This window comes from Chaetodon auriga, chromosome 13 (assembly GCF_051107435.1).
Source record: "Chaetodon auriga isolate fChaAug3 chromosome 13, fChaAug3.hap1, whole genome shotgun sequence".
Classification (NCBI taxonomy): domain Eukaryota; kingdom Metazoa; phylum Chordata; class Actinopteri; order Chaetodontiformes; family Chaetodontidae; genus Chaetodon; species Chaetodon auriga.
The window spans coordinates 18,735,800-18,757,620 of record NC_135086.1 but is presented as its reverse complement, the minus strand read 5'-3'; the positions used below and the strand labels follow the sequence as shown (position 1 = coordinate 18,757,620).

At 41.0% G+C, this 21,821-nt stretch overlaps 1 protein-coding gene across 4 annotated transcripts in view; it reads left to right on the top strand.

The window, feature by feature from the left end:
• nalcn (sodium leak channel, non-selective) overlaps positions 1–21,821 on the top strand; it is a 64,718-nt gene that overhangs the window by 778 nt on the left and 42,119 nt on the right. The window contains exons 2-12 of one of the 4 annotated variants that reach the window (XM_076746578.1): positions 3,444–3,555; positions 3,760–3,821; positions 4,575–4,715; positions 4,815–4,997; positions 6,623–6,706; positions 6,854–6,993; positions 7,103–7,231; positions 10,262–10,413; positions 11,669–11,811; positions 12,115–12,219; positions 17,469–17,555. In XM_076746578.1, coding sequence (XP_076602693.1) covers positions 3,780–3,821; positions 4,575–4,715; positions 4,815–4,997; positions 6,623–6,706; positions 6,854–6,993; positions 7,103–7,231; positions 10,262–10,413; positions 11,669–11,811; positions 12,115–12,219; positions 17,469–17,555 — 1,206 coding nt within the window. In that variant the 5' untranslated portion in view covers positions 3,444–3,555; positions 3,760–3,779. The remainder of the gene's footprint in view (positions 1–3,443; positions 3,556–3,759; positions 3,822–4,574; positions 4,716–4,814; positions 4,998–6,622; positions 6,707–6,853; positions 6,994–7,102; positions 7,232–10,261; positions 10,414–11,668; positions 11,812–12,114; positions 12,220–17,468; positions 17,556–21,821) is intronic. The other 3 variants (XM_076746579.1, XM_076746580.1, XM_076746581.1) reach the window with 3 other exon arrangements.

Below are 21,821 nucleotides of genomic sequence, written 5' to 3'. Positions count from 1 at the left end.
TTTGCTGACAACTGACCACGACTCAAAATCCTGAAAACAGGACTGGAATAATGGCTGCACATACATAATGTTACAACATGCAAATGAGAGAAACACAGTTAAGTAATGATAATTCTAATGAATTGCATTTCTTATACAGGATGCCACAGGAAGAATCAGTTGTGACAAGGATCTTTTTTTCCCTCTTATAGTCAGGGCTTGCTGTTTGACACACCCGCGTGCACACACACACGCATGTACATATGTGTTTAAAAAAAACAAAGCATCAAACAAAAAGACACTACAACTCTAGTGGAGTTGGTTGAATGCCACCATTCACATTACGCCTCATCATTTGAACCATTGTTTATGTAAAATATTGATTAGCGCAGCTTTAGATTAAATCAAACACGGAAATGAAAAGGGAGGCGAATGTTAGTGTGGCCCCCTCACAGGAGCTGTATGAGTGCGCTGTAACTTTGGAAATGTCTTGATCCTTTCCGTTGAAGAAGGAGGATTAAAGTGTACAGATGTGCTGCCCACATCGACCAAACTTTTTCCTGTCCGCTGTAATTAACATGATAGTGCCAGAGCACACTCTTCAAGAGAACTTCAGCAAAGAAAGTTTGCAGACTCCAACAAATACTCATAGTTACAATTAATCTGCCCAGTGATCGCATCCTGCCCGTGAGGAACATGTCCTCTCTCCAAATGGGAAAGTAATTGCAGTCTTTGCCACCTATACTCCCACATAATAGCACTTAGACCCTGTAATTTTGTTTTCACTCTTCCTCACGTCTCCATCTGCATATGTTAAGTGTAGCAATTACACCGGGAAATTGCTTCTAACTACATGGGGTTTTATAGGATGGACACTTTCTTTTCTTGGTAAGAGCATAAAAAGAAACAAGGGTGATCCAGTTACATTGTTCTATCTGCATTCCCAACCTAACTCAGTGTTTTAGTTCTTGCATGCTTAGATTTTTTTTTGTCTCTTTTTACTGTTAAAAAGGTGTGAAAAATTGTTCCACCATTCAGGTTTTTGTCAAGATGACACTTGAAGACAAAAAAGTCTGACATCTGAATTTCAGTCAGTTGAGATCAAGTCATTTACTCTGTTCTATTCTGCCCTTTCAGCCCATTTACTCAGTTTTCAACTGTTTTGCTTCAAACTCAAATTGAAAATATGTAATTTAGTTAATCAGTACATTTTTTTGTTAACAAGAACGACGAGACCTTGCCACTGCCACAGCCCCTGGGCACAAAGAGGGAGACCACACAGGATTTAAGTAATTCAAACTATATTTTATTTGAAACTAAGACAAGAGCAATGTAATAATTGAACCTGTAGTCTGTAAGTCTGTAGTGGCTGTAATGTTGAATGTCTGTCTGGTGTTTTAATAGCAAAACAAGAAGGAAAAGCAAAGCAAAAAGGTTGGTGATGACGGTGAGAAAGAGAGAAAATGAGGAGCCATCCTAAATAATGTGGGGTACGTTGCAAGTCTCTTATTTTGTATTTCCTCACTCCTGATCCTCGCTTGATCCGGAAGTCTTTTTGGTAATCTTGAAGGCTGTCTCAGAGCTCTTATTGTGACCTGAGGAGCAAGGATTGAGGAGCAAGGAGGGATCTCTGAGGAGCTGTGATCGAGGAGTAAGACAGGAGTCTTACTGGCCGACCCGCCCCCTCATTGAATATCAACTTATTGGTTATTGATTGGACTGTGCCCTGATTGGACTGATCTGATACATCCTAACATCAGTGAAGTTTCATTCCAGAGTAAAGACAGATAACAGATTAAAAACTCAAGTGTTAAGTTTTATATTTTATTTGTTTTCTGATTCACCAGCTGGTTACAGATCTGTGTTCATTGTGGGTCTGAACAACAAAAGGAGCACAAACAGCTTTCCTCATTTATGGGAAAGATTTTTCTTTTCATGATCGGTTATTTCCCTCATTAACTTTTATTATGGATACAGTTAAAATCGGAGAGAGTCTGTCAGTCAGCAACAAACACGTTTTACATCATCTGTTGTCATTTCCACTGAGTCACATGTGAGGCTGATGAGCATCCGTTACATAATTTCAATTTCTCTGAAACATTTAGCTTAATAAATTATTTCCAGTGTTCAAAGAGAATCATAATCATATTGTGGGTTCATAGTCAGAATATCAATAAATACAGATGCATATAAGGAATGAACAATAGAAACGTATTCTGCCAGCAGAATGGTTCCACAATGGTGCCACTGAGCAGGACACAGTATAAATACAGAGTGCAGGCTGGTATTCATGTGCAGGTGTGAAACAGGTAACAGGCTACAGAGAGAAAACACTGCTGCTCTGGCACTGATGAGCGTGCCTTTATTAGTATTAGTACAGACACAGACTCAACAAACGTCTCCATAGCTTTTAAAGCGGACTGACAGCTGATCCAGGTGTGATCAGCTGCCACTGTCATCAGAAACAGACGCAGCTTCACGTGACACCTCTGAGGAAAGGATGTCTCATTTCTCTAAAAACACATTTCCTCATTCCTCGCATGGTTTCCTTGCGTGTCTCCATGCATCCTCTATCTAAGAAGCAAGTGAGACAAACATGGATGCAATTTAACAGACTTGGGATGTACCCCTACTGTAGGCCCACCCTGCCCTGGTGCAAGACTTCAGGTTGGATGGCTCCGCCTGTCTCTACCTGCAGGTAACCAGCAGAGGGAATAAACAAAAGGAGGAGGAGTGTCAGAGGCTGTCACACCTTTCCATCAGGAAATTGATGTCTGATGTGCTTCCTGATTTTTTTGTGTTTGTGTCTGTGAGTCTAAAATGAGCAGAAACTTCCACAAATTGACTCTATTGTTTAGTGTCCCTGTGATATACCCTGACAGTCTCACATTATTGAATTATATTTCAATGCTGCTTTTTCTTGAAGCATTGGTTCATGCAGATTACAGAACACGCAGTTTCTCATGATTGTATCTAGCCATGCAGATAGTTTTAGATGTATCTGCTGAGTTATCTGTCTCTCAGACATCTGCCTTTTTCCCAGTATAATGATGGTGAATGGAATTAAGCTTGTGGTTGTAAGTGAAAAATTGCATCAAGAAAAGTTTTAACAACAATGACTCTTTTCCTGAGTTTCTGTTACTCTGGGCAAGAAACTTCTGCTAAAAAAGTTTCTGACACTGTGATTTGTAGATTATCCAGAGTAAAAATGACATTGTTTGTGGAAAGAGATGCTTTCTGAGCGCACCACAGATGTTGCATTATGTGATGTCAGAGATCTGACATATGGATATCTCGATAAAACTATGTGCTTGGCTACATACTACTGGATGTAAGACAGAAAATCTGTTTTTGTGTAAGTTAGGTGGAACATTAATTGCATAGATTTGTGCTGAATGTGTGAATGTGTCTCACACCTCTTTACTGCTCTTATAACTGCTACCATTCACTGACTGCTGCCACAGGACCTCCAGGCCTTTAGGACATTCTCCTTTTTGCACCTCTAGTCTCTCTCTCTGGTTGGTCTCTCCACCCCTCTGTGACCTGGGGATGAACGCACCAATGAGGAGCCTCACAGTGAGTCCCCCTGGTCCTCCTCCACCCCATCTTCTTTTTCCACAACACCTCAGTCACTCACTCACTCACAGAGTGTGTCGCATATATGCCTTGATGTCAGACGTGGTGGGCATTCCTGTCTCTATGAGCGTACTGTAGATGTGGGTAGTGTACTGTACACCATATAAGCCATGATGTTGACTAACTGTTGTGTGTTATTTACAGGGTATGCCTGATCGCATGTTATGTGCAGTGCTGGAGCAATTTCAGCTTTACTTTTCCCTTTGGTATGTGCGCTTTGTCTCCATTCAGAGTGTCATTTCTTCTTGTGTTCTTATGTTGAAACAGCCTTTACACTTTTGTTTTTCTGCATACACACAACCACGCATACACACGTACTTGAACACGCGCGGTTAACACCTGCTCACACCTCCTCACACTGCACAGTAGGTTGTACAGCTTAATCTACTGGTGCCTTGGTGTTCAGTATGATGAAGATCATGTGAGATCTTTTCAAATGGTAAGTTACTGGAGCTGTTCCAATGTGAATACACTTGTCCTGTGTTCCATGTGTGCTACGTTGTGTATCACGGTGGCCATTCAACAACGCAACACATGTTTAATTAAAAAGTACATACCTCTGTTCTGGCAATTCAAGTCAGGGTAGTTTATTTCGCTTAATGCACGTCACAATATACTAAAGTTTAATGCAGTTACATCCAGAAGCCACTATTGATACACACCTTATTTGATACTATAGTTAAATATTGCTTAACCTATGGTTTGTACATTTGTATAAGGAGTGCACTGGTATTTTTAAAGTCAGTTACAGTTAATGTGGCCATATACGGCAGGCCAAGTGCCTCGCCTCTGAGCTGCATTGAGTAGACATTAAATTGATTTAGTTAGATGACAATCCGCATGACTGGATTTACAAAAAAGTGGTACCGCCCCTGCCCAGACTTGGATGCAGCCAGAGTGGTCTCCCGCTCCTCATTTAGCTTTGGTCACTGTGTGGTCCGCCTCCCTCTCTCTGTCAGATCCACTCTCTGTATAGCACGGCAAGCCCCAGCATGCTGAAGAGGAAACAGAGCTCACGGGTCGAGGCCCAGCCCATGACCGACTTTGGGCCGGATGAGACCCTCGCAGACAGTGCTGACATCTTCTGGATCAACAAACCAGTGAGTGTTCATTCATGCCAGATATTAAAATAGAACTTTTTGATGTATTTCCCTTGAAAATTTAGCTGGAGCGTTCGTCATGAGTCCTTCTTCTTGCAGTGGGTGCACACTCTGCTGCGAGCCTGTGCCATCATCAGTGTCATCTCCGTGTGTATGAACACCCCCAAGACATTTGAGCACTACCCTCCGTTGCAGTATGTGACGTTCACGCTGGACACACTGCTCATGTTCCTCTACACCGCCGAGATGATCGCCAAGATGCACATCAGAGGAATCATCAAGGTAGCGACTGGCAGGGTTACGTGGTCACATGAAGCACGGTTCCAAAATCAAGCTATAACAAGATTAAAAAATTGAAATTTAAAAATATTTAACAATTAAATAGTGACAAAGGAAATGGGAAATACAACAAACTTCTAAGTTATTGTATTGAATTAGTTTTTGAGGTTGTACATGGATGGGAATTGTGGGCGTTGTTTTCCCCTTTTTCCTTATATTTCCTTATATATGTTTACAAGATATCTCAAAAATGTAGGAATGAATTTGGATGAAACTTTACAGAAAGGTTCTGGGGTATTGAACTGGTTAACTACACTTTTCGTGCCAAAGTGGGAACAAACTTCCCATCACTGGTCAAGTCAAGCAACATGGGGACACTGAAGAGTTCATTTTCAGTTGAGATGAGATATTTTTGTGAAATCAAGTGGACAAAGGGAAGCCCACTGAGCAGGCCAAGACCTTACTGACATACTGCTCCATAATCCCAGTTGATTATATTCAGAGGTGGCCTTTTTGTGCCGCGTCAGATTTTTGTCATACTTTAAATTCAACCTCAGTACTCGTATTGAGCTGTAAATTCAGATGAATCAACACAATTCAAATACGAGGTAGACAGATAATATTCTATAGAAGCCACCAGGAACAGACAGCTGGCAGATGAAAGGCCCATAATTACTGCCATAAAGAGTGTGGACAGCTTAATTGTCAAATCAGGGATAACAAGCAGGGAGGCACTGGAGGACACAGATTTGTCCTCCAGTGCATGAACACAGTGTGAAAACAGGAACATTTCTTCTCCCTCTTTCTCAACTTGATTCATGCAATACACATTTTAATTTCTGGGTTTCTATATTTAAAGTCTTTGGTATTTTATGTCCATAACCTTATTTAAGGACATTTTCGTAGCCAGTTGATGAAAGTGCCTGCGCAAAACAAATGATCCCCATTGCCTGGTAAAGTAATTGCATGCTTTTGCTGTTGTCAGTGTGTGATCAAACATGGTCTTATCTGTAGAGTGTTTCAGAGCACACCCTCCTATTTGCAGCTTCCTGTGGAAGACTGACCCCCTAAGAGCTTCTTACAGATTCTCTCTCTCTCTCTCTCTCTCTCTCTCTCTCTCTCTCTCTCTCTCTCTCTCGCTCTCTGTAAGTGGTAATTAAGTGTGCCCATTTTTGCCGGCCCCATGACATCTCGGTTTGTTCACACTTCTGGGGTTTAATCATTTTTGTCTTATCGTGTTGAGAATGGGGCTCTTTGAATGTTGCAGTCAGTCAAAGCCGTCGCAGGTTCTGCTTGTTTATTTTTCCTTAAACATGGATACATACCAATACTTTTTCACACAAAGGGCTCTCTATCACGATAAAAGCTTTCTGTGTCAGATATTCAGAAGGTTGTTGGCTCTTGATATGGACAATTTTCAAACCCTTAAATACTGGTGTTATTAAATCCTCAGAACACGACTGGATGTTTTGTAATAGGTAGAATACATCAGCTTTCTTGAAAAATATGGCCCTGTATGATGATGATTCACATTCAGTTGTTTGTTCAGTTATTCCAATCATTCTCTTGTTTTTTGCCATTTTGTCTGACCGTTGACGTCTCCCTTTGCTCGGCTTCTCTCTGCACAGGGGGATAACTCTTATGTCAAGGATCGCTGGTGTGTGTTTGATGGCTTCATGGTGTTTTTCATCTGGGTGTCCCTGGTGCTGCAGGTATATTGCAGCATCTACTATTACAATCTTTTCTGCAATTATAGTCCCATTTTTTTTCCTCCACGAGCTTCTACAGCTCAACACAAGGCAGTTTCATTTTATTAGAGTGTTTCATAATTCTTAACAATCCGTTTCTCTTTGTTTTAGGTGTTTGAAATAGCAGAGCTTGTGGATCAGATGTCTCCATGGGGAATGTTGAGAATCCCCCGTGCGCTCATTATGATCCGGGCCTTCAGGATCTACTTCCGCTTCGAGCTTCCTCGATCCCGCATCACCAACATTCTGAAGTACGAAACTGTCATGAGCATTTAATACGGTTCTCCACAATTAATGGCTAGTCGTAGATGTAAACGTGTGTCATTTCAATGTGCCTTTCTTCACTCATCTGCTTTGCAGGCGATCTGGAGAACAGATCTGGAGTGTCTCCATCTTCCTGCTGTTTTTTCTCCTGCTCTATGGAATTCTGGGTGTTCAGATGTTTGGAACATTCAACCATCACTGTGTTACTAATGAAACACAGAAAGGGTAAGAACAAAGTGTAGAGAAATGTAACTTTAGATGCCTTTTTTGCTGTTTCCACATCAGTATCTCTGTTTGGCAATGCCACTGAACTGTCATCCTGTAGCCCTTTAATGAATGCCCTTAATGGAAGTGATGTATTTTATGTTCTACTGAAGCAATTTTTACAAGCTAGAAGATACATTTCATACATTGAGTGTCCTTGTTATTATAGCATGTGCCAGAACTAAGTGCAAAACATCAAAGCAAAACAGCAGTGGTACGTTACAGGCTTTCAAAGTCACTCTAAATTAATTTGCTCGCAAGTATGTGTGATCAAAACATAAATAGCATATGCATACAGCTACTGACAAATACAAAATATACTGTAGACTCGCTCCTCAGCGTTGATGAATTCTTCCTGCAGGCTTTGTGCTCATAAGTTTATGTTTCTTGTGAGTTCAGGAAATTGGTTTGCAGAGGTGGTAGCTTGTTTTACAGTCTGCCTGTGTGAAACACAGCAAAGGGGTCTGTCTTTTTTCTTACGTAAGGTCTAACAGAGCAAGAGCTTTGCTAACGAGTTCCTCTTTAAGACAACCATGCAATGAGAATAAAGCTACTTGGACAATAATAGACAAAGCAAGCACAGTGTGTGGAATATAAAAATTCACAGAAACCTTCCCATTTTTGTGTAACTAGCCGACCCACTAATATTTTACTCTTGCAAAAAACTTAACATGGTGTCCTGTTTATGCCCGGCACTGTGACGTCCAGCTTTAATTAATGACTGCAAAGCAAATCAGTGATGGGTGAGCCTGATCAGTCAGTAACTGTCACCTGCTGAGCTGAATCTGACAGATCCCGACAGCATCTCATCTTCTGTGATCAATGTGGTGTGACTGTCTAAGCAGTAGCCTCGTGCATTAAATTTGCCTTTTTATGTGGAGCAACACTTCTGTACTGCATTCTCTCCATGTCCAGTAGTCAGTCAGTCAGTTTTGGTTGTTTTTTATGAGAGTAATTTAGAGTAGACTAACACACAGTTTAGGTACAGTTTAGGAGCTCAAGGATTAGTAGAATCGTCCTTGATTCACCCCCCCCCCCCCAGTGCTGGCTGCTAAAAATGTGTAAAACATGAAAGCCACTTTCTAGAGCCACTGTTTGGTTTATCTGTTAGGCCTGATGTAGAAATATTGCAGACTCCGTGAAAAAGACCTGATCCCTCTGTAGACATATTCCAAGGTTCTCATTCTAAGGTCACAAAAACACAACAGTTCTTATTTTCAGGTGATTATACGGTAATGAAAACATGATTCTGAATATATGCTCGCATTTCCACAAATAGATCCCCCCAAATCCTGCACCCTGGAACACTAATTTTTATATGGCTTCTAATAAGAGCAAAATGACCAGTGTCAATGTTGAAATTCTCTAGAATTCCCGGGGTGGCAGCACTGGGGGAGATGTGGGATTAGGGATGTGTGACCGTGTGTTATAAAATCAGTATGTATTTAAACACATTGGTGAATGTTTTGGAATTGAATCATTCATTTGAGGATGATGATGGTATTGTACAGAGAATATTAATCCTTGTAGAGACAATTGATGGGGGAAGCGACCATCATGGTGAAAGCCCCAGGCTGCAGGGAGAGCTAACACTAATTATAATAATTAAAATGTTCTGCACTGTCCAGCCTTTATATTAAGCTCATTTCTGCTCAACAGTTGCCTCTCTATCTCTCCTTACTGTTTGTGAGCCAAAGCCTAGGGACATCACATGCATTTACCATAGCAGGAAAGAGAGCCCGGGAAATGATCATGTTTATACCTCTGACATCGCTCTGTAACATCATTCCAAAAGTAGCGTGGCAGCTGTGCAGCTAATTTGTTTGCTCCTGTGCTCCTTTCCCTAAATCCCTTATATATGTATGCTTATAATAGGGTATTTTAGAAATATGTCACACGAGGACTGACATGTCTAATCTCTATCTGCCCTTGGCACAAAGTCAAAGCTCCCTGGCTTTTGACACACAAGGGATTTGTTGGAAATTGGGAAAAATAGCAGGGGAGACATTTTCTGCTATGGATATTAGATGAAAATGGCTTTGGATTTGTGAACAAAGTAGGGTCTCCTCTTATGGATGTCAGGATTTCTGCAATTGACCTCATCGCTATTTAACTCCACTGCATGAATAACATTCATAGATTCGTGCAGTATGAATAAGATCTGCTGAACGGGAGGATGACGTTTGTGTTCGCTGATTTGTTTAAAGCTACATTGTGGTTTGTGCATATCTCTTTTATGAGAAATTGGAATTAAAAACAAGTCTGTTAGTCACTTCCAATTGGATAGAGAGTTGTTAGCCGAGATGGGCAGAGGTTATTGACAGGACCTCGCATTTTCAATTATGCAGAGCTTTACAGATTAATCTTGGTTTGATCAAATTACTGATGCAGAAAACCAACCATAAATATTTTCTTATCACAAATGTTTTGTTTTTCATTTGACTCACCAAATTATTAATACGATGTTATTACTGGACATTTGCTCTCATTTGAGGCTCCATTTATCTCTCCTTTGTCATCAGGGAAAGTGATTTCTTTGATAAGACACAGTGGTATTATTCAGCCCAGTATAATTAGCTTTATCAGCATTCATCACTATGCCTCTGATTGCCCTTTGTGATAGTGCAATAAATTATCCCCTCTGATCCTGTACCCCTTAATAAACAATTTGGATGAATGTCTGGGCAGCCAATTTGAAGGCATTAATTTTCATTAGAGAAATCAAGCAGCCCCTGGAATAACACCTGTGGCTAAAAGACAGGGAGACAGGGAAAGGGGGGGGGGGGGGGGCAATGTGTGTATGTGTGTATCATATGTGTCGGTCCGACGTAGATACTCGAAATCTACCAGTTCTGTCTTCATTTTGCTGTTACAATCTGTTATCTGTTATTTTTACCCACACTATGCAGAGTATTTGTCTTGTCTAGACATTGAATCCATGTACCCCAAATTACATACATATTACTTCAGAGGTTTTTTCTTTTTGGTCAGTGATGTGACGTGGAACAGCTTGGCCATTCCAGACACCCATTGTTCCCCTGATGGAGAGGGCTACCAGTGTCCCTATGGCTTCAAATGCATGGACCTGGAAGAGTTGGGCCTCAGCCGACAGGAGCTTGGTTACAGTGGCTTTAATGAGCTAGGTATAAGCTGCACACTGACATGTTTAATGCTTTCAAACACACATACGCACAACTGTCTGATAGCAATTGAAAAACCAGTAGCATGTAGTGCCTCACACTGATAACGCTGCCTCTTTTTTTCTTTTCACCTCTAAATTTCTAGAATACTCTGTGATATACTATAGTGAGAACTAACGTTCTGCTCGTAGCAGCTTTGGCACAAAGGCGTGCCATTCAGCAGCATCCTGCACTCTTATCAGCCCAACAGTGCTCAAATACAGTGTCAGTGCACAGTGCAGTGCCCCTAATCTGTAGATAACCGTGAAGGAGAGTGAGAGCTTCGCAGTAAACAGTGCCTTAATTTAGCCATTATAGACTGGAACATGGCACATTCAGTGCAATTTACAGCCTGAATGTACTGGCCAGACATCACACTTTATAAATATTCATGTATCTTTTAGTGTCTTTTAAGAGCATTGTAGAAAAACAAATTTTATTGATATGGACAGTCTTATTTCATAGTTTTCATTTTCTAAAAGAGTTAATTGAGAATGTGCTATTGTTATTCACATCCATGCAGAAGAAAGATGATTTTTGTCACAATGTTGTAACTGTGATATTTCATGAACTAATTCTGGCCAATATAGCCAATATGATATGATATGATATGCTTAATAGCTGAATTGGGCGACTCCAACTACCGTCTCTGAATTGCTTGCTGTCTGTCAGTTACACTTGACTTGGTTTCCTGTCTAAAACTGATGTAGAGAACGGCAAGGACACAGTTTCTATCCGGATTAAATCATCTTTGGCTCAGTGTTAAAAGCACAGACAGTTCATTTGCTGAGAGCACATTAACCGGAAAACAGCCAAAAGATTCATTTTGTAGTTTGGCCAACTCATAGAATGTATGTTAATTAGCTACATCTGACCAAATTTGTCAGTGACAGAGACAAAGACGTGCATTAAAGATAATTTCATCAGATTAATCAGTCTGCCAAACAGTTAGAATTTTAAGGCTTCTCTTTGTTAAAAAGGGAACTTTGAGGATATAAAGGGACGCTGTATTTTTCATCCTGTAAGCTGTCCGAATGCACATTAATTATAGATAAAAAGAGAAACTCAAGGTATTGTCTTTTGTGAAATTCTTCGTCTGAAGGGAGCCATGATAATTGGTGTGAGGCTCACAGACGTCGCTGTGTTCAGCAAAAGACCAACCCTGACACTTGTTTCAATAACAGTCTCTGCTTTTCATCATGTGTCTGTCTTTGTTTAGGTACGAGTATCTTCACTGTATATGAGGCTGCCTCACAGGAGGGTTGGGTGTTCCTCATGTACAGAGCCATTGACAGTTTCCCTCGCTGGCGCTCCTATTTCTACTTTATAACTCTCATATTCTTCTTGGCATGGCTCGTCAAGGTTAGAAACAGTCTCTCCCTTCTGCACTTTTTATAAGGCTTTCAGCTCCTGTGGCATGGCAGCAGGGGATGGCTGGACACCAAAAGGTTTTACTTAATTGACATAGCCTAATCTTTCACCTACAGACATAAAGATTTTCCCTTGTTAGTAGAATGTTCTCTGGCTAATGAGAGAATGAATGTCATGTCACAGATAGTGAAAGGAAGTCAAGAGATGGACCTGCACTTGGTCATTTATTTTTAATTGCCACAACATTCTTTTTCTCTCACTGTCTCTGTTTCACTCTGTCTGTCTCTCTTACAGAATGTGTTCATTGCAGTCATCATCGAGACATTTGCTGAGATCAGAGTGCAGTTTCAACAGATGTGGGGGTCAAGGAGCAGCACCACCTCTACTGCTACAACACAGGTACAACCAACGCACCTAAAGACACACGAGCTGACAGGGTAGCGCCTCACGGACAACTTTATGTGGCACCTAAATCTGATCTGATTCTAAACATTTCTTGAACACCAGCTTCCTTTAAAAGCTGGTCATCTTGGGACAGAGTATAAAAATCTGTTCGTTCATCAAAATTCAGCTCATCAAAGTTGCATGACTTCAGAAGAATCAAAGGAATGAACACAAACACATTTTGACAGGAATGGTGTTCTTAAGGGTTACAGGAGTGCACGGTCATCAATAAATGCCTCCACTTACATCAGAATTGGCTAAGGGCCCATAGACTACCAGATGTAAGATCAGATAAGATCAAATCTGCTTAATTACAACATAGGCCAGAAATTTGTTTTTAATAAAGCAGATAAGGCAGATTTATTCAGTCATTTGACAAGCAGGTTCTTGGGTTGCGGGCAAAGGCCTGCTCCTTGCACTTGGTTATTGTGATTTGAAAAGTTACCTCTCTATGGGAAGAGGACTCACCTCTATTTGACACACCTCCGTTGGAATCAAACTCTCTGGCACAGGATGAATTCCCATTGTTTAGGAGTTGCCCAGGGTGTGGGGCATTAGTTGGGTCACTAACCCAGGCAGATGGCTTCTGCGGCCTACATTCAAACTCGTGAAGTGAGGTTTAAAGTGTGTGCAAAACATTGTCTGTAATGACGGCAATACCGTGATGATTGTTGTTATTCTTCATGTCGAGCTCCTACTCCAAAATAGCAGATTTCAAAACCTCAGCTATGCTGAGTCCAGTGTGTGATTGGAAAAGAGGCCACATCTGTAGGTCAATATGTTTCATTTCCCATTTTCTTGTCATAACATCAGCTGTGACTGTAATATAGCTCTGAGAAGCTCGTCAGGTCCACCCATCTGTGGTTATTCAGATGCACTCTGGCTCTTTGAGGCTCTGTGTCACTGTAGCTTTTGTCTCTTGGTACAGAGCTGGTATCACTGTGCGACTGAAGTGTGGCCTGTATACTGTAAACTGTTTCTGACCTCTGAAATCCATTGTTGTCGACCACAGGAAACAGTCTTAACTCTTTGGCTCTATACTCACCAATGCATCTTGTCAATTCTTAAAAGAAATACAATTTTCGACAAGGATAGGTGGTACATAACCATATAACGTCATGGTAGATATCGTCACAGTCAAACGACGGCATCGAGCTGTATTTCTATACTGATATCATGAGATTCGATATATTTTCGATATATTGTTACATCCCATCTCATCATGACAAAGTCCAGTACTTATTTTCATCATGGTTCCTGTTGTTCCATCACAGCTCTGGTCAGTGACCGAAATTAGATTGAAGATGCAAGTGTCCAAAATTAGTTTATGTCAGTGGATGTCTGGGGTCACCCTTGGGGCCAAGCTAAGGAGGTTGGACCTCTTGAATGAGCTTGGAGAAGAATTACCTCTGGTGTTTGGGCGTCTTATCAGGATGCTCCCATGATCCCTTTTGGATGTATTCTGGGTGTGAGACCTTGGACAGACCCAGAACAAACAAGAGGCACTATCCACCAGCTTGAAGACATGTAGCCTTACTATATATTATCGACCTTTGTATAGAAGCAGTGTTTGCAGTGGTGGTTTGTTACTTCAAAAATGAATCAAATATTAAGTAAAGAAGACTTTACATCAGCTTGTCTGCATTGTTTCCAAGTCCCTTAAAAACATCACCGTGGCTTAGGAATAAGACACCGATCCGCAATGTTGAGTCTCTCTCCCTCATTTCCTCTCTCCACTACTGCTATCCAATAAAGGCATGAAATGCCCCCAGAATAATTTGATAAGATGTGATAGCCAAGGTTGCAAATGTTAAGGATTTAATAAATCAACACAAGCACTAAGCGAGTGACAACCCCAAAGTCTAACCATACAGCTGTGGCGAATACTATAAAAGGCATTTGTACTGAAGATTTTAATATTTATTTTAAAATAGCAACTTGCATGTCGCTGTTTTTGTTCAATATAGATGTTGAGAAGCTAATAACAAAATTGTTACCTCCAAAGGTGTTTTGTGCTCAACAGGTTTCACTGCCTGTAAAGTGTCAAGAGATCAGGCCATAGAGGGATATACACAAAAGAGAGATAATAAGGACTATTGAGTTGACTCCATGGTTTAAAAGGGCATTCAGTGTCATGAAGAAGTGATTTGGGTGAAGGTATAGCAATACTAATGAAACTGACAGTTTTTGGAGGTTCATGTCAATGCCTGTGAATTCCTCACCATCCTTCACCCATTTATGTTTGAACGTTTAGTCTTACAAACGTCCCTTTAGGTATGAAAGGAGTTGTTACTCAGGTCTTGATTAAAGCTTATTTTTCTCTTGATGTGACAGGCATTTAATTGCCTCTTCCCCACTTACAGTATACTACTCTGGATTGAAGAAGATGCTTGGGAAATGGGTCTGAAGCAGAGAAAATTGAGAAACAAATGTATGATTTGTGCAGATTGCAGTGGAAAAGATAAGAAAATATTATTTGTTTCAGATTACAGTTACAATTAGTCATTTGGCCGACATTTTATCCAAAGTGACGTACATATGAATTCACACACTAATGGCACAGCACTGGGGCCAGTTTTGGGGTTCAGTATCTTGCCCAAGGATACTTCGACATGTGGACTGCCAAGGCCAGGGATTGAACCACTGACCTCCTGATTGGGCCGCTCTGAATGTGTTCAGAATTCACATAAAATTCTGAAACTACCCAAGGTATAATGACTACATAAGGACAGTAGCCAATTAAAACAGCAATAAATACAACAACAAATGAAGAATATGGTGGGTGGATGTGTAGATCTGAATGTGCGTTTTACAGATGTTTTACTGATTGAAAAGAAACGCTATCATTGTCCTGTCACTGAAGAATATCAGAACTTATGCATTTGGACTGGATTCATTAAGAATGCAAATTCCCTCTCAAACATTTTCATATTATTACAAAATGTCGCCAGTTTTAGACAGTTTATTGAGGTGTTCCCAAAACATGAGCCACAGCTAAAATTATTATTATTAATAATCATGATTGTTATTTCTGCTGTTATTTCTGTATTGTTAGATAATGGAGACAATCAGTGACCTGTTTTTGAGTGCTGCCCCCCAGTCTTTAAAATAGAACATCTTGGAAAGTCATAAAGCTGAAACCTCTGTTACTTCAACCGTGATAGAAAACAGGCTGGTGCCACTGGCATGCATATATTGAGATGACCTTGAAAACAATTATCCTTTCTATCCATTATCAAAATTAATTGTAATCACATCATCATGCCCCAATCTTTATCTTAGGTGGGGGGGGGGGGGGGGCTAATTAGCTGTGGTGAAACACTTAACTGTCAATCAGAGAGGCTGAAACAATATGCTTCCTTCTCCATGCTCCCTAGAGAGGTAGGCTGGTATTAGGTGGCCCCGTGAGACAGAACCCATGCCACACTGTCCATAATAGCAAAGTCAAGGGACTTTGCTATGCTGTCTCCAGATTACTGAGGCTTTTAATGGAGATTAGGCTGTAAAGCCTAACTGTGTTGATAAAATGGCAATGGATAAATCCACTTTTGTTTCACAGGATCAGGCTTTTTGTCCAGCATTTTGATGAGTGAAGTTGTAATTAAGGGCTGAACTTGAAGCTGAATTGCACTGAAGACTGAAGTCTACTTTGGCTTGTCTGTAGTTGATATGATATAATATCAACTTTTTGTGTGTGACATCAACGTTGTAGATAGTATTATTTTGTCATGTTATATTAAAACAAGATGATAAAAGCTATGGATTGGGAACCAGGGGCTTGCTAAGATGTGATAAAATGTGACACAGATGTGACAGACATAAGACAAAGCTGAAACAGAGGGGGACAAACTTTTGTGTTTCAAGATTCCTGTATGTAAGAAGCAAGCAGCAGGTCTTTGTATTGGCTGTGAGGTGCAAATGGAAGTTTAAACTTTCAAATCTTATTTGGGTCTCACACTTTTCTCATACTTGTGTTGTATCTCATTCTCACAATTTCAGAAACAATTCATGATACACAGTGACTTAACTCAGCACCTAAAGTAGGAGAAATGTCAAGTGAATGTGAAAGGACAGTCATGCAAAGGACATTCAACAAATGGAGCATTGACACTGGACAATTTGTAAAATATGCATTATGTGCAGTTCAATATGTGGAATGCAATGTTATTTTCCCTCCACTTTGGTCCAGACTGAAGTGTCACATCAAATATGACCATATATGGTCCTCAGAGTACTGACTTTGGTAATCCACCAGCAGGTTGATGTTTTTACTTTCTGTGACATCCCGACATCTACTGAAAGGATTCACACAGAATTTTGTACTGACATCACTGCTTCCAAGATGATGCATCCTAATGACTAGCACGATCTCCCAATTTTTGAGTCTCCTACAACTGTTGGATGAATTGCCATAATGTCCTTTATCCTGATATCATGTAATTCTCTGAATTTTCATTTAGTGCTGCCATCAGGTCAAAATTTCAATTTATCCAATGGATTATGACCAAATGCCTGCAAAATTAATGACATTCCCAACAGCCTATTTTTTGTTTTGTGTAAATTGCAAATATTAGCATGCTAACATACAAAATTAAAACCATCTGCTAAACATTTGCATGTTAGATTTGTCATTTTGAGCATGTTAGTCTGCAGACATTAGCATTCAGTCCGTGTGTGCATTCTCACCAAGCCACTGGCATGACTGTAGACTGTAATCTTGTTATAATATTAGCAGATAGCAGCCGCTTTACCTTGCAGCAAGGTGTGGCAACAAAGTGAAGGTAACATTAACATGTTAACTCTTCTGCCAAATTGACTTTGAGTAAAGTTTGAGGTGAATGAACCAGTTGTCATGATAGTGCTTATTACCAAGTTGTTTTGTTCATGTTTTAGGAGAATGATTGATATTTATGAGTGAGCCAGCTGTCTTGTGAGCGTGAAAGTCTCTGCTGTGATATTGGTTTGTTTTTATTTCTGGTGTTAGGTCCTTAGGCCTACATACTGTATTTAGTAGCTGCCATGCTGTTTTTGTGTGGGTACGAATCTGTGTGTATAATGCCTTCAGCTTTTTTTGTGGCCACAGATGTTTTATGAAGCTGTTGCCAAAGGGTAGATGTGTGTGTTTGAGTTTGGTCCAGTACTTTGAATAGTATGCAGGCTTTCTTTGTGTGCTCTGCCCCTCATGTGCTGTCCTTGTGCCACAGATGTTCCATGAAGATGCTGCTGGGGGATGGCAGCTTGTAGCTGTGGACGTCAACAAACCACATGGCCGAGCGCCTGCCTGCCTCCAGGTAAACACACCACATAATTAATATGCTGCTGATACTGCTGGTGTAAAATGTTTCTGTCTCCCTCTTACACACACACACACACACACACACACACACACACAGACACACACAGACATGCACAATTCTTTGAAATATGTTCAGCTTATGTGAAAGATGGCACCTGAACATACCTGAGCTATAGAAGCTTAGCTGTGTGTGTGTGTGTGTGTGTGTGTGTGTGTGTATTTGTGTGGGTAATGCATTCCATTGTTATTTAGATTTATCTCTTGTCGTGGAAATGCTTTGTATTAGTAGAGAATCAGTAAACCTCATCTATTTAACAAGCGCCACAGATGCACACAGTATCACCTCATTGTTTTCACATTTGTCTGTGTCTTCAATGGCTATGTCAAATGACTAAATGATGGGATGTTTGATGTGTAGGGCTGCACTAATGATGTTGCTCCAGTGATAGATGAGTTTTAAATGACGTCTACACGAAGGACGCCACTGCTGCCTTGTGGTCAGTGTGATCCAAATGGTTGAGCTTTAAAGATAAGCTGAAAGCAGCGGGCGTTGCTTACAGCTGGCCCACTGCTGATAGCGGTGTGGTGTAAAAAGCTGGGCCCTTGCTGTGAGAGACTGCCAATGGAGTCTATGGCGATGAGAGGGAGGATAGCTGTCAACAAACCCTCATGGAGAAAATACTGTTCCAGTGCCAAGGTGAAGGAGGCACACACACAAGCAGAGCGAGGAAGAGAGCACAAATATAAATAGAGGAATGGGGGAGAGAAGGAGGGAAGGAACGAGAGAGAGAAGAGAGAACGTGAAATATGCAGGATTCCCATTAAAGCAGCATGTCCCCCAGAGCCTCATCATCAGTTGGAGGAAAGATTTAGATAGAGGGATAACTAGAGGGATAAACACGGCTGACTTCCCTCTGAGCCCTGTGCTCCATTACATGGAACACCCAAAGACTGCTTCATCTGCCTCATTCACTTATACCAAAATAGCAATTATTGTCATCTTGTGCCACCAAGACGACCACTTCTGACAGTAAAATAAAAGGTTAACAGATTGGCAGAGCAGGCAGGAGGCCATATTCAGACCGACAATAGCACTGTGTCAAAAAACACAGCTTCTGTGTCAAGACTACCATCTTGGCAAATTGGGGGTGCCAACGCAGGGGGCTCCAGCAGAAGAATGCAGGGCCGTCGGGCAAAGAAAGTTTAACCTGATTTAACTTTTGTCGCAATATGACGTTATCTAGCTGCACATTATGTTTCCTAAATAATAAGCTGAAGCACACTTGCTTAATGTAAATGACATAATTTACCTTTAATGGTCAACTAGGAGCAGGAACACCGCACTATTTTCAGTGTGAACACGGCATTAAGGATGCAGACTTTGTGAGGCCCCCTTCCTGTGAGACGAACTGAGTTGCACAGTGTTTTTGTGGGTCAGAGTGTAGAACAACTCACACCTCCATCACATGGACCACTTGAGCTCTGGCCAATGGCCCAGAAATTGTGATAAATGTCTCCTGTCAAAGAAAGCGTGACACATGAAAAGCACCATCTAAAGAGAGAAATAGAGAACGCAATAATCACCTATCATCCGTTCTTTACAATTATATAAAGGCAGTATATTTCATAGAGGGACCAGTGTAACACAAGACGTACATTGCAATGCTACAAGGTCGCCAATTCAAAAATAGTAGGATGACTAGCATGAGACAGAGTGGTTTAAGTATTTGTCAGTGTAAGGAGGAAGAAGCAGGTCTTTGAATTGGACTGGACGTATGATTCAACTTGTCCTTTAAGTTCTCTTGACACTCCAACATTGCATGTATTCACCATTTTAAAATGCAAGACATGCGCGAATGTAAATCCTTTGAAGGCAGGTCTGTTTCTACTCCGTGTGGTCTTCATTTGTCATACTTCTCCCGAATACTTGCCGGGCCTTGCAGAATTTCTGTATTTGTTATTTGTTGCAATCAAGCACCCAGAAAGCCTGTTCACCACAGTTCTGTGAAGGCATTAATAATAATGCTCTACTTGTGATGAAAGATGTCACTTGCCATGGATTTCTCTCTCTGATACATTGATGGCGTGTGTAATCAATTAAATTGTTAAGCATATATTACTGATATTCTGTATTGCCCACCGCAGTAGCCATGACGAATATCGCTGTAAAAAACATCAAAGTGAATGTATTAATTATATGACATCGTCTAAAGGAATTACTGCAGCACAGTGGCTCAGTGACGGATGTCTTCATTTATAATTTTCAGCTTGTCATCTCATATGCAGTGCTGCTTTACAACTGTAGCCTTGAGCATATCTCTGAAACCCCTTTTCACAAACTTTTTTGGTGTTCACGCAGATGGACAGCTGAGCACCAGAATAAGTTGCAAACAATTTCCGAGAATGTTCTCATATATTTCGTTATTGACAATTGTTCTCTGTAAATGATGAAGTTACGTTCATTTAAATTCCTGCCTACTTGATGATTCAAAGTGTCAAGCATGAGGCAAACAGTAATCAAGCACTGTAAATGTTGAATAGTGCTGAGAGTGACTTTGACATCCATCATATAGTGCTTCATTTCAAAAGTCATCCATTGTTTTCGGTTGCCAGTCACACACTGACAGCATTTGGTGGCATGTCAAAGCATTAAACTGACAACGTTTTGATTTTCTGATGGTGTCAGGAAACCGAAAGAGCTAACCTCGCTGCTCAATCCAAACCACAGAGGCCTCAGCACAGATCACAGACAGGCTAATGTTTGGTTGGCTGTTGGCTGTTTTTACAGATTTTCTGTTGGAAAGGGTCCATCTTATCTCAGATAAATTACAAACTAATTTTGACTTGAAAATATCACGTTTTTTTTTTTTTTTTAAGATGAGTAAATTTGTTTAACCTCGCTGTGTTTCCATGCATCTTAGCGTGGCATGGACTGCTCATAATGTGCTTTGATAGCTTATGAGAAGAAACTTGAAGAGAGTCCCTCCATCTAATTAAATAATGCTGAAACTTGAGAGAACATTTGTGCTGCTGATGGTAGTTTTGTTATCTGAATTTCCCACATATTTTAACATTTTTGCAATCTCCTGCCTTTTATACTCCTTGATGTTGTAATAGACGGTGTGAGAAGGCACGTCATATTTCAGCGGTATCATTTTTGATGAATGATGGATATCCCCCTCTCTCCCCTTCTTGCCAAACACCTTATTCTGTTGCTTTTTCACCCATATCAGACGGGAGTTGTGCTAGCTAGAGTCGACAGGTAGAGTGAAGACAGACAGTGGAGATCCAGCCTGCAGGGCCATCTGCGAGTGCCGGGGAAGTGAAGTGTGAGTTTCTGTTCTGCTCTGCCTGGCTCCAGAGTAATTGGCCGTCAAATGATTAAAATGTTTCAGGGCTGGCAGGTAGGTGCTATCTACAGACAGGCGGCCTGTGCGTGTCCTCCTGTTTGCCCGCTGCAAGCTAACCCATGCCCATCCCACTGTCTTTGAAAGCACCTGCACGTGTTCGGTCAGGCCTCTGTGTGTCTGACTGTCAGCCTGTCGATCTGCCTGTTGACGTCTGTCCATTTGTGAATGTGTGTGTGTCAGTCTGGGTCTGTCTGGGTCCAACGGGCTGCAGCAGTTGGAGATAACACATAATTGATTAACCACCTGCTCTTTTTGGAGACAGCTTCCCCTCCTGAGGGGCTACAAACCAAAATAGCTTTCAATGCAGGCAGCATCACCATGTTCCCCTCTCACTCCGACAGTTGTTCTGCAATGCTTTTATTAATCTTACAGTGATAATCCTCAGCACAGACTTAATTTTGACAATTGACAACATCTGCCAGCTTAAGTCATCATTTCTGTGTTGTCTTTGTACTCCACTTCCCTGAAATGACTTGTCAGTGAGTGTGGCCAGGACTGTGACATGTTTAGTTTAATGGATTTTATTCTTTGGTTTGAGAAGATAGAGGTTCTGTATGAGGAGGCTTCACAACTGTCTGGAGCATAACCCCCCCGTTTCCAGTCTTAATGCTAAGCAAAGCTAACCATTTCCTGGATCCAGCTTGATATTTAATGGACAGAACCTGTATGAGTGTGGTATCAGTCTGTTTATCCCATGACATTGTTTTTGCGTCCTGCTGACTGCTCTGTATCTGTTCACGGTCCAGACATTGTTTATAAGGTTCTTCATGCTTTCCTGGGTCTTTTTCTTGTGGTAGCCGTATAGACACATGGAGGTTAATGAAGGATTCTCTTTCTTTCCCTACAGACCT